Raw genomic sequence first — 19,367 nt, 5'->3', positions numbered from 1 at the left:
ATTTTCATTACTTTTATCATTATCTTTTAAAAATTTGAAAATTTATATTTAATTCTTATCATTACAATATTCTAAACATGTATAAAAAAATTATTAAAAAATTTAAAAATTAAAAAGTAATTAAACAGTTTTTAAAAATTTAAAAAATAACAGCATTAAAACTGTATGCATAAATTTTTTGAGAATTTCTCTACCCACCTCCCTATGGGGGGTCACCCCCAGCGAAATCCCCCTTTTGCCCCTGCTTCTGAGATGCATCTCCGAAGTAATTTTTTTTCCAGAATTTTTTAGGTTTCGGAAATGCATTTCCGAATTAACCACTTTTTTGGTGTTTTCGGAGATGCATTTCCGAAATGCATGAAAATTCAAAAAAAGAGAATATTTCGGAAGTTCATTTCCGAAAACATATCTGCATATACAATTTTCCCTCCTTCACTATTTCATCATTTTTCTCCAAAACTTCTCCAAACCCTCTCAAAAACTCAATTAATCTCCATCCATTTTTCGTCTCAAAATCAAGTTTCAAACCGTTGATCACGTTAAAGGGAGCATAGAAAGCTACAATTTGAGGTAAACATCTCTCATTTTATCCCCTATTTCACTACATTGATTGATAAATTTTTTTGCTGAAACCTGCGATGTTTCGGAAGTTCATTTCCGAAATATGTTACCTAACAAATTTCAGAAATGTACCTCCGAAATAAGCCCTGACAGTAAAAAAAAATTGTTTTGGCCAATTTTGCTAATTTTTGCATATGTTAGGTATGGTGCATCCGGACAACATTGTGCACGACGACGTAGTAGCTAAAGAGGAAGTTGTCAACGTTAGTAGCGATCCGGGTATCGACGTTAAATCGATGATCGATGCGGTTGATTTTTCGGCAACAATTTACAAATGATCGGAGCTTCGCTAGTCGCAAACAATTAATTGATTGGGTTCGTAACGAAGCTAGTAAACTTGGATTTGGAATTGTTATTTTAAAGGTCCGACAATGGAAATAGTAGGCGGAAAGCTTTCGTTGTTTTGAATTGCGAACGAGGTGGGAGTTATGTACAATTAAACCGGGTGTTAAAACACGAAGACACGGGTTCGAGAAAGTGCGGGTGTCCGTTTAAGTTGTGCGCGACTCGGAGGGTTGATGATTTGTGGCGTTTAAGCGTCATTTGTGGAATTCATAATCATGCCTTGGATGCCAAGTTACACGGGCATCCAATGGCGTGTCGTTTGTCCCGCGAAGAGAAGATTGTGATTTCGGATTTATCGATAGTTAAAGTGGCGCCTCGCAACATACTTGCCGATTTGAAACGGAAAAAACTGGATAACGTTTCAAATATCAAGCAAGTTTACAATGAACGACACAATCTTAAAGTTTTGAAAATGGGCCCTCGGTCGGAAATGCAACAACTTTTGAAACTATTAGGCGATAACCAATACGTGTCAAGCTTCCGAACGTCCGAGGACAAAGTTACGGTGCGTGATATTTTTTGGACTCATCCCGAAAGTATCAAATTGTTCAACACATTTCCAACCGTTCTTGTCATGGATTCGACTTACAAGACAAACAAATATAAGCTTCCTCTTCTAGAGATAGTCGGTGTGACCTCGACGGACAAGACTTATTCGGTCGGGTTTGCTTTTTTGGAGTGTGAAAAAGGAGAAATCTTTACATGGGCATTGAGAATATGCAAGTCTTTGTTAGTTGATCAAAAGGTTATGCCAAACGTCATTGTTACCGACCAGAACAATGCTTTGATGAATGCGGTCGATACCGTCTTCCTGACATCGACCGCGTTACTTTGCCGGTATCACATAACTTGCAACGTGAGAAGTAAGTTGAAACCCGCGGTTGGGACAAAAGATAGGCCGGATGAAAACGGTAAAGTTATCAAAGCCGGTGTTGTTGTGGAGAGGATAATGGCGGCATGGAGGGAGATTTTAGATGCACACTCCGAAGAGGTGTATACCGAGAAATTGGTACACTTTAGGTCTTTGTGCGGTTCCATTAAGACTTTTTGTCATTACGTCGAATCCACCATTCTTGACAAAGTCAAGGAAAAAGTTGTGTGCGCTTGGACGAATCGAGTTAGACATCTTGGTTGCACCACGACTAACCGAGTTGAATCCGCACATGCGGTCTTGAAAAGGTGGTTGGGTGATAGCAAGGGAGATTTGTGTCGGGGATGGGACACCGTGAACCAAATGCTCCAAAATCAACAATGAAATTCAAACATCGTTCGGTCGGAGCAAGACGGTTATGGAACATCGTTTTAAGGTCCAAATTATATTCTCCCAATTGATTTACAACATATCCCGTTCGGGTTTGAATTTTATGTTTCATGAGGCGAAGCGGGCGGAGACCACGGGTCCGGATAGTTCTTTATGTGGGTGCACCATTAGAAAGACATACGGCCTTCCATGTGCTTGTATACTTTCAAAAAAAATGAAGTTAAATTCACCGATACGCATGGATGAGGTAATTGACCATTGGAAGAAGCTTCGTTTTGATGATTTTGACCCGCCGAAAGTAAATGACTCCAAAATCACCATCTCTGACGAGTTGGAAGTGATAATGGAGAAGTTTGCTAATGCGGATGACACAATGAAGATGCACATAAAAAGTTTGCATTTCCGGAGACCACCGATTTGAAACCGCCATCCCAACCGGTTAAAACTAAAGGTGCACCGAAAAAGTCCAAAAATACACAAGAAGACACATCAACAAAAAGATCTCCTTCCTACTTTGAACATGTTGATGCATTGTTCCCGGATTCACCGAACCCAAAATCCAAAGGTAGTGCTAACAAAGGAGCCCGTATTTCGAAGCCACCTCGCACACCACCGATCCAAAAATCACCCGTTATATACATTGATGAGATGCCACGTTTTATGCACAAATATATCGATAACATAATTGATGTTGGAGGCGACGACAATTGTGGATATCGGGCCGTTGCGGGTTTGCTCGGTAAAGGGGAAGAAAATCACATTTTAGTTCGACGGGAACTTCTTTCGGAGTTGACTTCGCATCGGGACATCTACGCCTGACTATATGAAAATCAAGAAAAGTTTGCGAAACTTCATGATTCACTTGTTCCATCACTTACCGGTATCGCTCCGGTTTCGAAGTGGATGTCATTCCCCGATATGGGCCATCTAATAGCAAGTGCATATGATCGGGTGTGTGTCAATTTGACGGGATTTGGACTATGTGAGACATTCTTCCCACTTCATAGTCGACCGCAATTGGACGCGTCGAGCTGCATCATATGCATCGGGTATCTAAGATCGCGACACTTCGTGCAAGTGTTTTTGAAACCGGGGTGTCCTATACAGGCTACTTCTTGTCAATGGACGACACATCATTCAAATGAGGCGGAGACTTGGCCGGATCCTTTCATTTCAAGAATGGCGGAGTTTGAAGAAATGATGAGCCAAGAGCGCGAGCAAAATACAGAGCGGTCGAAGAACATACCTATTTTAGATTTAGGAGCCACCGATTGGTTCGGTGAATTTTAGTTTGTACCGGACCGTTTTTTGTTTGTAAGGACCGTTTTTGTATGTATTGTCGTTTACCATGTAAAATCAGACCGATTCAATACATATATAATATAAGTATGTTTTATGTCATCATTGTCCAATTTATGTCTATTTTGAATGCTTTTGTTATTTTTTACACAAAACACTAAGCAATCAACAAAATGTAAATTTCACCTCTGTTTCTGCATAATTCGGAAATGTATTTCCGAAATATACTTGTTTTCAGCCAATTTTCGGAAGTTCATTTCCGAAAAGACCACTGAATGTAGGATAAGGTTTGTTGGGCCATCATTGCTCCAATAAGTCTATAAATACAACACACTCTTCTTCATTCTCTTCACACCAGAAAACACAAATGACACAAACCTACCCCCACCTAGCATTCGTCTACTTCACCACTGGCTACCCGATGCCGTTCCAATTTCGCTTCTCGCGCGACACGCCGTTTGCGGAGTTGATAACGTCGCTCAACACGCTATTGCAATATCCGGAAAATCGAAAGGTTGTCAAGCTCGAGTACCGTTCGCCATCGCTTAACGACGACAGAGACGTTGAGTTCACACCTTTTGAGATCAAGAACGACGAAGATTTAGCAGTTTTGTGGACAACTTTCGACCGATTTTCTTCGAAGGGTCCGATCGAGTTAGACGCGAAGCTTCAAAGATTGGGGGACGACGTTATCAAAATGTTGACTCATCCTCACCTACCCGTGTTTAACAATATGTAACTTTAATCTTATGTAATGTGATCGATGTAATCTTCATCCGATAATAAAGCAAATCGTTGTTGTTTGTTATTTTTATTTTGTTCAGAGCTTATTTCGGAAGTACATTTCCGAATTCTTCAAAGGGGGGTGAATTCGGAGATGCACTTCCGAATTCATCAATTTTCTGGAAAACAACTTTATTTCGGAAATACATTTTCGAAATCAGTGTTTTTCATAAAAAAAAACACGTTTTCGGAAATACATTTCCGAAAACACCTTTTTTTCCAATAAAAGCACTTTTTCGGAGATGTATTTTCGAAACAGGGGGTATTTTGGTAAATTCACCAGAGGTGACCAAAAAGATTATGAGGTGGGTAAAGAAATTCTCAAATTTTTTTAGAGATTAAAATTGAATTTTAATTTATTTATAGAAAAAAAATATATATATATATAGTCTAAAATTTCCACACAGAACTTGAGAGAGTGTACAAAGGTAAAATGAGTAACTTCCTTTTGAGTATCATACGAATCTCTCGTTTCTCTTATTAACCTGCTTTTTTTCCCATATCTTCTTACACAAAGGTACACACATGCAACATCTCCTCCTATGCAGTTTCAACTACCTTTACCATTGAGTCGATATGCAAAAGCAATGAAAACATATGCAAGAAAAAGACAATAAAACACGGTAGGGGAAGGAAGCAATTAGAAGGAGGCAATAGGGTTATTTCTTCCTTTCCTTATTTCATTTTCTAACATAACATTTCTGCGTTGTCTATTTGGTATCTCTGTCGATTATTTTCTTTATTACATGTACCAGAAGAGATTAGAGATACAAAAATGAAGTTTTTTTAAGGCAATTATAAATATAGAAATCAACACCCACCCCATTATTATACGATTATAATGCCTTTTTTTCAATTTTTAAACTTTTTATTATTGAAACACACATTATATCTCGCTGTGTATATTTGTATTCACAAAGCCGATTTCTTTTTTCATATTAGTTTTTTAGTTTGATAATGTATTTGTATATTTAGGCTGTCAAAATATCTGTTTGAAGTTACCAAAGTTTAAGAAGTGTTTTTGAGATAACCTCCTTTCATATACATTTAATTTATTAAAATCTTTAAAAAACTTTTAGCCTTTAGTACTTCTAAAAAGATAAAATACTATTACGGTAAAAATCTAATTCAACTTTTAAAATAATAAAATATTAATATCTTGTTCATTCAACATTTAAAATAATAAAATACTAGTATCCCGTTCCGTTATTAGATTCATGTTTATGATACCTAATTATTTAATTATAAATATATCTAGAATAAAAATGTTCTACCTTGAATGCTCTAATCTACTTAATATAAATTCAAGGTTGTCATGATGATAATTTTGAACACAACTCTAACCCTAAATCGAATGTGACGTCATATTAGAAATCTTTTAAAAATTTGAATTTTTATGACTCTATTTTTTTTCCACATCAAATCATTACATTTATCCAATCTATTATCCCAATTTTATTATAATAAATAAATAATTTTTAATCAAACATGAAAAATAACTAAAATAATAATATTTTTACAAGGACAATTTTTTAAGGATATTTTGATAATATTTGTAGCTACAGTGTGTCGGTCTTTCAATTTAAAAAATTTATCAACTTCTACGAATAACAATCTTAGAATAAATATTAAAATATACGACTTTTACAATCATTTAGATAGCCATATTTATAGAACTATAATACATATATTACCGTACCAATTAGGTTATTATTATTATTATTATTTTTAATCCTTCTAACTTTTCTTTTTTTATTAATAATTAATATTTTAATTTTATGGATTAAAAATCATTTTAATAAAAATAATATTAAATTGAAAACTCTCCATTGAACCATCATTAAAAACGGTTTAATTGAGCCATCAATGCTTCAAATATAATGATAATAATAAATAGAATATTTTACTTAATTCACATTTCTTAATGATTAGTTGTCTTTTTTTCTGATTTATAGATTATGTATCACTTTTTTTTCATAATATAATGCTACAACACTATTGATTTATAAATTTAAATATTAGAATTTTTAATTTGATTACTGGCCTTTAAAATTGTTTAAAGATGCAAAAAAATAATTATGGAGCACTATTATTCTATAATTTTAAAATTATTATATAATATTTCATTTAAAAAAAGGTCTTACAATATATGAACCTTATAGTTTAACAAAAAAAATAAAAAATATTACGTGTTTTAGGTCTCATTTTTTCAATTATTAATTTATTTATTTTATAAACTTAAATATTAGCATTTTTAAGTTAATATCATTACATTATTATAAAACTCTAGAACTGAACCCTCATTACTTCAAAATTAATAATAATAAAAAATATATTTTTAAAATATTTGATAGTAATAATAATGAAATAAATTCAATAAATAAAATTAATGAATAATTTAAAATTTATGAAAAATATAAAAAACTAATAGTTTAGAGAATAGTGAAAGATTACAAAATTAGAGTAAATACAATATATATAAATATAATATCAAAAATATTTTTAAATTACAATTTCAAAAGTTTATAATTTAAAAATGTCATTGATTGAAAAATATATGAATATAACTACTAAAATTTTCAACTTTTTATTTATTATGTGACTCCTATCATTTATTTATATTTATTAAGTCACTTACTGTTTTAATACAAATTTTAATTAACAATTAAATCAATTAACTAATTATTTTTATTATTATATTCATAATCATTTGTATATAAATGTGTGACATTGATTTATATCATCATTTAATATATATTTTTTGTAGATTTTATAGTCATTATAATAAATGTATATTAACAAAATTTTGAAGTTTAAAATATTATATACAATAACAATAATATATTATAGGTCTACCGGCACAACGCGCGAAAAATGACAAAAAAAAAAAAAAAATAGTAGTCCCATTGCAATCAGTAGAATTTGGGTAAACCTCTATTTTCTGATAAACATATAAAGATTTCTATTCAAAACAAAAAAGCAACATACATTTTTTAATCGAGGCAAGTTACATTAATACTAAAATGATATTAACATTAGTAATCATATGAATGTAGCGTTAGTACAAAATATGTCCACAATGTTTTCTATCGAAAATCCACCTATTTGAAAATTCTTGTTTGAAGAAATTTACAAACTTCTTTAAATATATCAGGAACCAGATGGATTGGAGTCATCGGGCGATTCTTTGTTCTTGTACACCACATCATAATTGATAGTGACTAGTTGAGACAAATTCTGTAATAAAAAAATAACAATTCAAATGAAAAAGTACAAACAAATTAAGGACAACGGCAAGTAACCAACAAAAAAATTGTAATGAAAAGGATAAAAGAGACATTTCCTACAATAATAAATAACAACAAATTTTGGTATCTCAAAATAATATAATGTTGACCTAATATATCTAACTTATATTTAGACAAGATGACATCAAGAATGATAAATATTACCTTAAATGAAAAGTTACTAAATGAATACTGCGACACAGGATGGTTTGAATCTGAATGAGCGAACCCCGCTAAACTACCACATTCATCTTCCTGCTTAGCCAATATATAGTAAGAAAATTATTAAGAGAGAACTTACAGAAAAATAACATCAAATGAAATCTTTGAAAACTAAATTAGAAATTCAAATTCAAAGAAAAAAATAAAATTGATAAGAACAAAATTGTCGCATGTGGCTTAAAAGCAAACTAATTCTTTCACGAATAATCTTCCACTTGCAAAATATAGGTTTAGAGTTTTTGTTCATACGAAGTGAAACACATAATCGTCTACTTAAAATTAAACACCTATCTTATAATATCTTTTATATCAATTTAGAGTATCTTATGTTGATACAAAATGGTATTCTCTTACTCATCAAAGACACCAGGCCCTTTTAAGTTATAAAGGCAAATGACCAATACAAGGGACAAGGTCCAAAAGACTAATATGGCCCAAAATAATTCAAAAGCAAAATTACTTACAAACCTTCCCTTACATTGAACTCTATAACAAAAGATTAATTTAAAATAGGCAAACCATTCATCCCTAAGCCTCCCTTAATCTGCAAAAGCAGTCAAGCTTCAATGGCTAAGTAAGTATATAACCTAGTTGATTTATAGTGCTACAACGCTTAAGCTCAATTATTTTATCCATAGTGAGATATCTAAGAGAGAAATCTAAAATCAATATGTTTGCATTTTCCATGCATAATAGGATTCTTTGATAGCTTGATGGAGGAATTATTGTCACAAAGAAGAACTGAACCATTCTTCTAATTTACCTTCAAATGACTTAGAATATTTCTCAACCAAATTCCTTAACAGGCTGAAGATGTTGCAACTACAAATTCTACCTATGTGGTGGGTAAAGTGACTATGGGTTGCTTCTTAAATGACCATGAGATTGCACCAGAGCCAAGCTTGAAGACATAATTTGATGTGCTCTTTCTATCATCATTATCACCAGCATAATCGGAGTTTGTCCAACCTTGCATTTGAGGCCTCTTCACTGTTATACAAAATGCCAAGGCTCAAGGGACCTTTCAAGTATCTCAAGATCCTTTTAATTGCTGCAACGTTGATATCAGTGGGTCATTCCATGTACCTAGCCATCAAGCATACTGAGAATGCAAGATCAGGTTTTGTAGCTCATAAATACATTAAGCACCATAACATTTGTTTGTAAGAAGTAGCATCTGAAGTCTTTCCATTTTCATCTTTCATTAGTTTGCATCCCGAAACAATTGGACTGCATACTTTGTTGCACCCTTCCATTCCAAATCTTGACAGAATAGTTCTTATGTATCCTATCTAGCAAGAGGTGCAAGCACTTCATTGTAGTCAATACCATATTTTTGCGAGTACCCCTTTTGCCACTAATATGACCTTGTGCTTATCAACTTCTCCTCTTTAATTATATTTTGTATTATAGATCCATTTAACTCCAATGGTCTTCAAGCGTGCAACGGTAGTGAGCTCCCAAGTGCCATTTCTTTATTCGGTCTATATCTCAAGGTCCATAGCTTTTCTCAAAATTTCTGATTTGAGAGCTTCTTTAGAAGTGCTAGGATCTTCACTTATACTGAAGACAACAAGATTGTGCAATTGATCTTCTTTCTCAGTTTATGTACCAATAACATAATCAGTAAGATAACTCATCAAAATCACCACCATCACTAGAATCACCTTGATTACTCATTTCTTCTGGACTTTATTCATTCATAATATTTTCTGCTAAATCATTATATTCAATCACATAAGACATCTCTGGTGGGACAATATCACTTTCATCATCAGTATTGCTATCAGGTTCTTCTCGTCGTGCATGTTCCTTCTTGTTGCAATTCCAACTTTTTGATTCATGAAACATAATGTCCATAATGATAACCTTCCTTTCAACAGGATAATACAGTTTATATGTCTTGGATTCTTCACTAACACCAAGGGTAACACACTTAATACTTTTGCCATCAAGTTTCTTTCTATGTGCATCAGAGACATACACATGAGCTAGACAGTCAAAAACTCTAAAGTGATGCTGTTGGTTTTGATCCACTCCAAGCTTCTTTAGGAGTCAAGTTTTTCATTAAAAGAGTAGGACTTGTACTCATGAAATAAGTGGCCCATTTCACTCTATCAGGCCAGAAATGTTTTGGTACATTTCTGCAGGGCAACATGCTTCTGACCATATTCATAAGTGTTCTATTTTTCCTCAAATACTCCATTTTGTTGTGGAGTATATGATGCAGTTAGTTGTCTTTTGATGCCTTGTAAACTACATGAATGTAAATTCATGTCCCCTATCAGGTTCTGAGACATTTAATCAATCAACTAGATTCTCTTTTAACCAATGCTTTAAATCTTTTGAAAACATCAAAGGCACTAGACTTTTCTTTCAAAAAATAAATCCATATTTTCCTACTAAAATCATCTGTAAAGGTGATAAAGTACATGTTTCCTCTAACAGATTCAAGCTTAATTGAACCATATATATCTCACTACACAGGCTCTAGCTTCATAGTAGCTGAAGGAGAAGATCGGAGGAAGAAGGTTCAAGAATGGTGTTCAACGACTTCAACGGAGCAAACAGTTTCTACAGTTGTAACTGAAAACAACAATTTTTAGTTTTGGGTCCCGGGTCACAGGCTTTCTAATACCACTTGTTGGTATAAAATGGTATTCTCTTATTCATCATAATGATAGAAGGCCTTATAGAGACAAATAACCAATATAATGGACAAGGCCCAAAACAATTCAAAAGCAAAACTACTCAACATCTTAGAGTATCTCTTAGTATTAGATTAGATCTTAGTTATTATTATGACGATTTGTCCTTGATTTATGATTGACTCTATGTATCTCTATAAATAGGGATTAAGACCGAGTCTTTTGTATTAAGTCAATAGCTATTATCAATAATATTTTTCTCTCATCTTTTACACATAATCATAAATTCAATCCTTCTTGAACTACCAATCGCTTCTCTTATTGAATTCCCAAAAGTTTGAGAATGTGTGTTGTGTTGTCTTTTGTTAATGATAGGTTCTATTGAAGAAAAAAAATCATCTTGTTGAATCAACAAATTGTTCTTGGCATGTCGTCTACCACTTTATATGGTTTCGGTTGATTCTCTCACCGTTGGTTTTAATATTGGTCATATATACCCTTTGTTGCCTCTCTTTCTCTCCATTGGTTTGGTCTCTCACTGGATGCTCCTTCTGTTGGTTTATCACTCCGGCTTCACTTCTGACGTCATCTCCGGATTTGTCTCCATCATCAGCGAAACAACCCCATCCCTCTTTGGTTTTTGTTCCTCTCTACGATGGTTCTTCTTATTATTTTCTTTCTACATTGGTTATGATATTAGTTTGTTTGGTTTGATCTCGTATTTTTAGGGTTAATTTGTATCAAGTTGAAAGCTTAGTAAGCTTCAACTTGAAGGGGAGTGTTAGAATATTAAAAATATCTTATAATATTGTTTATATTAATTTAGAGTATCTTAGAATATAGCTTAGTATCAGATTAGATATTAGTTATTATTATCATGATTTGTTCTTGATTTAGAATTGACTACGTGTCCCTATAAATAGTGATTAGTATTGAGTCTTTTGTATCAAGTACTAGCTATTATCAATAATATTCTACACATTATCACAAATTCAAAAAGTAGTACCACATTTAAGTACTAAAGTTCAAAAGTATTCTTACATCTTCATATGAATCGCTTCCTGAACCACTGGTGTAAGATTCAGTAATGTCATCAAAATCACTACCTCCAGCACAGTGTTCATCCTCTGGATTCCAAATGTAGCGGCTCATAAAATAACTTGTATCAAGAGCTTCAGTCGATGGTATGAACATAGCCTGTAAAGATTTGGGTGCATCCCGAGCGTGAGAAATCAAGACATATGGCACAAACATATCAAGCTCAAATGAAATTTAAAATGATTACCTTCTGCCTGGCTAGCGTATCCCAATTAATGTCCTTGAAGAAAGCATGGCTTTTAACCTGCCAAAAAAATATTGTATTGTTTCCTTTTGTGTAAAGATAATACCATAATTTTCTGAGTATTCCATTTTCAAAAGAAGTAAATAACTCACTTCTGAAGCTCCTGTTGTACCTAACCTTTGTACTGGGTTTTCGATTAATAATCTGAAAGAGAACTTTATTATCAGCCATAACCAACATCACAGAAATCTTAATGTATAACGTTAAAGGAGGGCTATTTTTACCAACAAATGACATAACTCGTGTAATATCCATTTAGAGGTATCATAGGAATACACAATACTTGTAGAAGCTACTTATACTATTTAATAACAGCGTGTTCTCTCAAATTGTTCTGACAATAGTGTTTGTTATGTAAGCCACTGCTAACCACATCTTTACTGTGTGTAAGATTTCTGTGGATAAATTACTGAAAATCGTCAATTTGACTTCTCACAGTCTTATACTTCCATTCCATCCTATCCACATGCCTATTGTTATGCAAAGCTGGTGAGTGTGTATGCAAGCTCCCACGCACAACTATCTATTTTCCTCATACACATTCTTGTGTTTCTTTTTTCTCTTATATACACTATAACAACAATCAAACCTTGTACCGCTAAATAGGGCCAGATCAGCTAAATGGATAAAATGAAGTCATAATGTTTTGCCATATATCATATATCTATCCAAATCATTAATTTCTAAAGTCTTTCTTAATAGTTTCTCATCTTTTTTTTCTTCTATACAATGACTTATTTTACAGGTAAAAGATATATAGAGCATATTAAATGTTGTGTAGATTAATTGTTTTTCAGCATTTATTTACTTTTGCAGTTAAATTGTATAATCTCTTTTAAAGATCAATAAAATACATATTAACTTTGATAATGCTTACTTATTCATCAAATCATATGCTTCATAGCTTATCTCCTCGGGATACTTCGGCCATTGTATGTCTCTGTTAATTATGTTATCAAAAATTTGCTGCAAGCAAAAAACAATGAACCTAAATAAAAATTATTTCGCATGGATCCAATAAAACAAAAATTCAGTAACCGCTTTTAGATCCAAGAAGTCACCTACCTGTGGATGTTCTGCATTAAAAGGTGGAACACCCACAAGAAGCTCATAAAGTATGACACCTACCGACCACCAATCTGCCGTTGCACCTACATGAGTACAAGCATATATAAGAATATATTTAAAATAAAATGAATTTGAAAGAAAAAAAATTAAATAAAACTAGTTATTTATTCATTTAAAAATGAACTGGCTAACTAAAAGCACTAGTCTATGATAACATGCACTATTTAATAAAAGCAGGAAACTGCAAACCATGTCCCATGCCCAGAAGTATTTCGGGTGCCAAATAATCTGGAGTGCCAACCACTGATTGTTGTTGACGTTCTTCCCTTTTTGAAACATGTCGAGATTTTGGTTTATCGTCGCCTAAAAAGCCACTAGCGAAAGATGTGGGTGCTGATAAATCGTCGGTGCTGTTGATGAGACCAACTTTTGAGAGTCCAAAGTCCGTTAACTGTAATGAAAAAGGATTAAACACTTTTGAGTTGAATTAGGAACTGTACATACCTAATGTTAGTAATTTAGGCTACTCCACTATGAATATTGTCATTTAAAAAAGATAATTTTGTTGTTGATATAAAAAAGTTACAAGAAAAGAGGTATATTAAATAATTAAATCCATGATTTTGACCTTAATGTGACCATCTTGACCAATCAATAAGTTATCTGGCTTCAAGTCTCTGTGAATTATATGTTGGGTATGCAAATACTCCAACGCAAGAACCTGTGGAGCGACCAAGAACAAGATAAAAATAAGACAAAAAAGTAAAGATAATTTTTAACCAACGAATTACAAAAGCCAATGTGCTTACAACTTCTGCAATATATACACGAGCCATATCTTCATCTAAGCAACCAAGGTTTCTCAACATAGAATAGAGATCCCCACCATTTAAATACTCCATAACTAAATAAAGATTTTCTCTACATGTGAAAGAATAGAAAAAACGGACCTGTTCATCATAATTACCCGAAAATTAGATATGTTAACAATGTGCATCAACTTCGCAAATGAAGTAATGAAAGACATGGTATGGCCTACTTACCACAAAAGGATTTCGAATAGATATAAGGATGTCTCGCTCAGCCAAAATATCTTGAACTGAATTTTTACGAATCATATCTGCCTTTTTTAGAACCTACAAAAAGATTAAAGAATAGTTTAAACTTTTTTCTAATTATTACTCAGAATTTCAAATGGTTTCTATAGGCTTTATAGCCAGCCATAACCAACTGACAATGCTGGACTGAACAATAGTCATATCAGACTGGAGAATATTGTTTTAAAACTTCATGAATGGACATATCCATTTTGTAAGCACTGTTTAATAACATAGTTCGTAGAATCAATTTATCTCAACTTTTTTTGTGCAAGGTAATCGTTTGACTCATTTCAGTTTAAGGAAGTCTACCTTAATAGCAAATAAATCACCAGTTGCTCTTTTTCTGGCAAGAAAAACTCGTCCAAACGCACCCCTGCTTATTGGTTTTATTATTTCAAAGTCTTCAATAGAGGTTCTGTCCTTAGAACAAGGATTAATCGGGCTTGCACGAAGGCTGCGGACTGTATCATCTTCTACAGAACTCTCTTCATCAGCCATGCTATTTGATGAGTCTACCTTTTCATCTTCTATTTGCCCACAAAGGGTAGCATATTTCTCCCTATGAAGGTGTAGCATATTTCAAGGTATGATTTTCAGCATTATTATGATAGCATAAGGGAAAAATAAATTAGGAACGACACATTTTTCAGCTTATACTGAAAATAGTGGTTCTACAGAAATGCTGGAAAAATCATATAAATACTTTAAAAATCACCAAAATATATGGTTGTCCTGAAACCAGACGAAAAATTGACAAATGCTCACAGCAAAAGTTTCTCTATTCGTCGACCAAAAGTCTCCACAATAAGTGCATCTTCTTTTCTGTCTTGAATTGCGTATTTCAGGTCTTCCACACGTTCAAGCATATATTCCAAAGAACTGTAGTCACAGGTGTTCACATTTGCTACAGCACGAGCAATTTCAACTAGCTTGTTTATCTGTCATATGACATTCTAATTATCAATGAAAATATTCCGGAGGGAATGCTAGCACTCATTCTATGAACCCACTGCATTCATTTTTTTTTAAAAAGGTGGTGATTTTAGGAGAAAACTAACGATTTTTTTTAAAATAGACCAATTACAAAGAATGGATTCAAGTGTGTATTCAAAAGAATGTATCTATAGCATTTCTCATATTCAGAAAAATTAATCTGAAAACAATGACAGATGAATATCATGGGTGATACTGTATACAATTTGATAATATACTTACATTTAGTGTAATATTTTTCTGCATGTAGTCATTTATAATGAAGGATAAATAGAAGGTAGTGTATACCTGGTCATAACTCTCAAGTTCTGATATATGCCTTCTTCCGCCTAGTAACATTTCTATCTGACTTGTTCTTGGTGTAATCAACGGTGATCGCGGTGTCAAGCTTCCAGGTGAAGATACCTTGGCGCTATGATCAGGTTTTGAGCATATTTGAGTATCACATGTTATTTCAGGTGAAAGGTTTAGATCATCTGCAACAAAACTAATATCAGGTTCAGGAGCAGGGTCAACCATGTCTTCAGAGCATCTACTAGACAAGTTATTTCTTTCTAGAGACAACTCATTGAACTCGTCATGTAAACTCGATGTTGACACTCTTGCAAACTCAAAGCTTTCTCCATGAGTATCAGTGCTTTTAGGTGTGCTTTTTGGTGTCCAAGATTCAAGTAACCTTTCAATAGTTTCTGAAACTCTCTCCAGCCGTTCATTTACAGTTAAGCCTTTCAAATCACATTTATCAGCAATTGTGCATATTCGAGAGTGCTCCTCCACACTTACAATTGGTATTTCAACCTCACAAATCCTGCAGATGATCATTGAATAATCATATGGTAGATTTTGCTGATCTCCCCAGAATCCCCAAGAGTCCTTTCGCGTTCTAGATGACGTTTGTGAATGTTCAGGTTGACATGATGAAGTATCCAAGGTTTCGGCGTGTTCATCTTTCACTGCTGCATCTGAACATACGCGTTTTTTCTCAGCAGCTGATGGAAGCTTTCTCCAAGAAGCCATTTTATAGCTACTGGCAGTTGACTCAACACTTTTAGCTGTAGTAACTTCCACGCTGTCAGTCGCAGCACTTGCATGTTCGTCAGCTTGATTTTGTTTTGTTACCAATTTGTCTTGTTCTTTTCCATGTGACTTTGGTAACTGCTTCTCAGCCATCTCATGTCCACTAGGTGGGACGCTGCAATTCTCTGCAGCCTTCAAAATTTGCTCTGAATATACTCCAAGATCACTGAGTTGGTGAAGACTAAGAACATGATCTTGTTCTTTTTGATCACTTTCCTTCTGGAATTGCACAAGACGAGTGCACCTAGAGAGAATAAATAGCAGGCGTGTGTGAGCTTGTTTAAGGATCCCCACTGGTATTTCTTGGCGTTTATCGTCTAGTTTTTGAACAATAGTTTCACATTTGATCCAAAACTCAGCAGCTGTCATCGTTGCACATTCTCGAGCAACAACCAATAAATCTTCCAGCCCCTCTTTCCATTCACAAGGAGATCCAGATATTTTTTCAAGAGTACCCACCAAATCACCAGCAAAACCACCCAAATCAGAATCAACTTCTTCCTTTAGTTTTTCAAACTTAGTTCTAATCTCCACCATGACTTCCTGCAACATTTCATTTTAATGTAAAACCAAAAAAGCGGGTTTGACAAATTTATGGTCTGTAAGAATTTTCTTGTTTGAGAATATCTCCTCGCATAAACACTTATGAGACAGTTTGGTAGAGTTTATGACATGTTTATAAGATGTTTTAAGCTGATTTTTGTAAACTCTCCAAGATAACTTGGGAAAACAGTTTTAGTTTTATAAGGAAACACTGCTATAAGCATTTAATTGAATAGTTAATCCAAATAGGGCTTATGGTTTTAAAAATTGGTCAGTTAGCATGAAAGTTGCTGCGACAAAATGGTATGGAAAGTGCCGATACAGCAATACCGTTATTCACCGTTTTTAAGATAAAGATTAAATTGTGGTTAATTTACACTGCGAAGACCGTAATCAGTGTCGCAACACCTATACCACACGACACTGCAACCGTTATTTAAAACCTAAAATGAAACTAAAAGAAATTTAAAACTAAAAGAGTACCTCGACGTGCCAAGAGGCACGATGTTTCCAGGTTGGATAAGGCCTAACTCCTTTGGAGTTGAGTTCATGGGAAAAGCTTTTAATATCAGGGTTTCTCTTATGCCTGCGACTTGTAAGTCTAAGGATTTCCTGAAAACGTGGGGATTGTATTTCCGCGAAAGCTGCATGATTGGCCTGAACAAAAAAAACACGCCATGAACCTGATCTACCTACATTTATCCAACTATTTAACACACAAAATTACTAAACTAAAATTATATATAAAAATATAATATATCACCTCCGGCACAGGGAGAAGATGTGAATGATGAGCTTTCAACGATTTGGATTGATTCCAATGAACTTTTTCCCCTAACGAAGAACAACATTGAAAAATTCATAACCAATTCACTCCAAAATTAAACTAATTTAAAAAAATAAAAAAAAAATAAATATGCATGCAAGATTGATTCAATTCAACAATAAAATCAAGTTTCGGTTCATAATTCATATTATTAGAGAATCTATAGCTAGAGAAATGTGTATACCTAGGTCTCTCGGATGTGAAGATTTGGATCTAGATTTGACGACATTGTTGATACTGACCGGAATAGCAGCTTCTTTTATGGCGAAGGCGGGAGCACCAGCGGAAGAAGAATGACGAAGAGGCGATAATCGCGTTCGGATGCTATTGAGACCTAGAGAAGACGCGAGCAAAATGGAGGAAGAAGATGAAGACGACGATGATTCGCCGCGTTCGAAATGACGTTGAGGAACAACGCATTCTTCTTCGAGTATTTTATTCTCTTCGTCTTCGAATTCGGCGAAATCCGTGACTTCATCGGCGACTTCATCCACGGATGAAGCCGCCGTGCGTCGGCTTAGAATGTGAGGGGTTTTCTGAAGTTTGTTGCCTCTAGAGGATACCGGAGACGGTGTCGCGGGAGGTGGATCATTTTCTGGCGGCGGAGGGTTCGACGACATGGATCGATGATGAGGTTGGGATTCTTCATAGCATTGTGTGGGTGATTGAGAGTGGAAGGAAGAGAGAAGATTTGAATCGAGAAAAAAATGAAAGAAAGAGATAGAGAGAGAGTTTTTCGGGTGGCGGAGGCAAGAAAATGGAGACAGAAAAGCGGGATTTGATTTTCTGTTTGGGAAGGGACGAGCTTCCCGCGAAACAAGTTGGTTATTCAATATTTATTTCATTATTATTACTGTTATATAAGTTAGAGTACGTGTCTGCGCGTGTGAATGAGTCTAAACTCTTGGGTGAATTATGAATTAGCATGGGTCCAATCAATTTTTTTCTTGTGAATTTTACCAAGTCTTTTGGTGCTTTCCAAAGTTTCAATGTCCCTACGATCAAAATAGTTATATAAGTAAATAAATATATTTTATATAAAATTATATACTTTAGCATGAGAGTAAATGATTGTTTTGATTTTTGAAAGTTGGAATTTAATATATGGAGTGAACCTTGCTAACCATGTTTTATGACTCAGGTTCTAGTTGTTTGAGGTGATGATGTCTATAGATAATATTTAAGTTTTGTCACTAGTGATGCGGTAAATAGAGGGGGAAATCATCCTCTATCTTTTGAGAAGGAAATGTAGAGTACATATTAGCTAAAAAATGGTATAAAACAAAGAAGATAATATTTATTTGAAACAAAAAAGATGTGAGGGAAAATAAATTAAAAGTGAAATGGAGAAAAAGTTAAAGAAAGAAAAAGAGTTGAAAGTCGGAGAAACTAAAACCTTGAGCAAAACTAAGTATAGTATTACATTTTATTTCTTGTGTATTATATTGATGAAGAGGCATGAAATGTGTATGATTGCCATGCGGTTGTAAGATGAGAATTTTATGTATTTGAAGTATTGTCTACAAAATTGCAAGATTAATCCACAGTAAATGGTGGTGAATAGACAACATTAATTTCTTTTCTTTCACTTATAATCTTCACCAGCAAAATCTCAAAATTAAAAAAAACATCAATCTTAGTACTCTATGAAGTATTATATAAAAAGGATCAAAGTAGTTCATAGTATCACTAAGCTGAAATTGATCTTATCCTATCATAATCCTTAAGTGCTACACCAAAATCACCTAATGGTGCTCTTTACATCTTCCAACATCTCTCTGCATCATCTAGCTTCCAGCATCTCTTTGCAGCATCTATTATATCTACAAAATACACTACTAAAAATAAGACATTTGGTTAAAGCATTTTACATCAGGTGTTAAGATATATGATGTGAAAAATATTTGTCAAAGAATTTTACATCAGACATTTATTTCCAATGATGTAAAAAA

At 33.8% G+C, this 19,367-nt stretch overlaps 1 protein-coding gene across 1 annotated transcript; it reads right to left on the bottom strand.

The window, feature by feature from the left end:
• Positions 1–7,252: 7,252 nt before the first annotated feature.
• On the bottom strand, positions 7,253–18,259 carry LOC131638722 (probable serine/threonine protein kinase IRE). Its single transcript, XM_058909280.1, has 17 exons — positions 17,600–18,259; positions 17,353–17,423; positions 17,073–17,246; positions 15,258–16,589; positions 14,742–14,914; positions 14,286–14,535; positions 13,920–14,012; positions 13,686–13,826; positions 13,505–13,597; positions 13,126–13,327; positions 12,874–12,959; positions 12,686–12,774; positions 11,901–11,952; positions 11,752–11,808; positions 11,508–11,663; positions 7,762–7,851; positions 7,253–7,546 (listed from the first exon to the last, which is right to left on the bottom strand). Exons 1-17 carry the CDS (start codon positions 18,033–18,035, stop codon positions 7,460–7,462), a joined length of 3,582 nt encoding a protein of 1,193 aa, XP_058765263.1. The 5' UTR covers positions 18,036–18,259; the 3' UTR covers positions 7,253–7,459.
• Between the last annotated feature and the right edge of the window lie 1,108 nt (positions 18,260–19,367).

This window comes from Vicia villosa, unplaced genomic scaffold (assembly GCF_029867415.1).
Source record: "Vicia villosa cultivar HV-30 ecotype Madison, WI unplaced genomic scaffold, Vvil1.0 ctg.002395F_1_1, whole genome shotgun sequence".
NCBI classification, from domain to species: Eukaryota; Viridiplantae; Streptophyta; class Magnoliopsida; order Fabales; family Fabaceae; genus Vicia; species Vicia villosa.
Note: the sequence above shows the minus strand (reverse complement) of the source record. Positions and strands in the feature narration are given on the sequence as shown.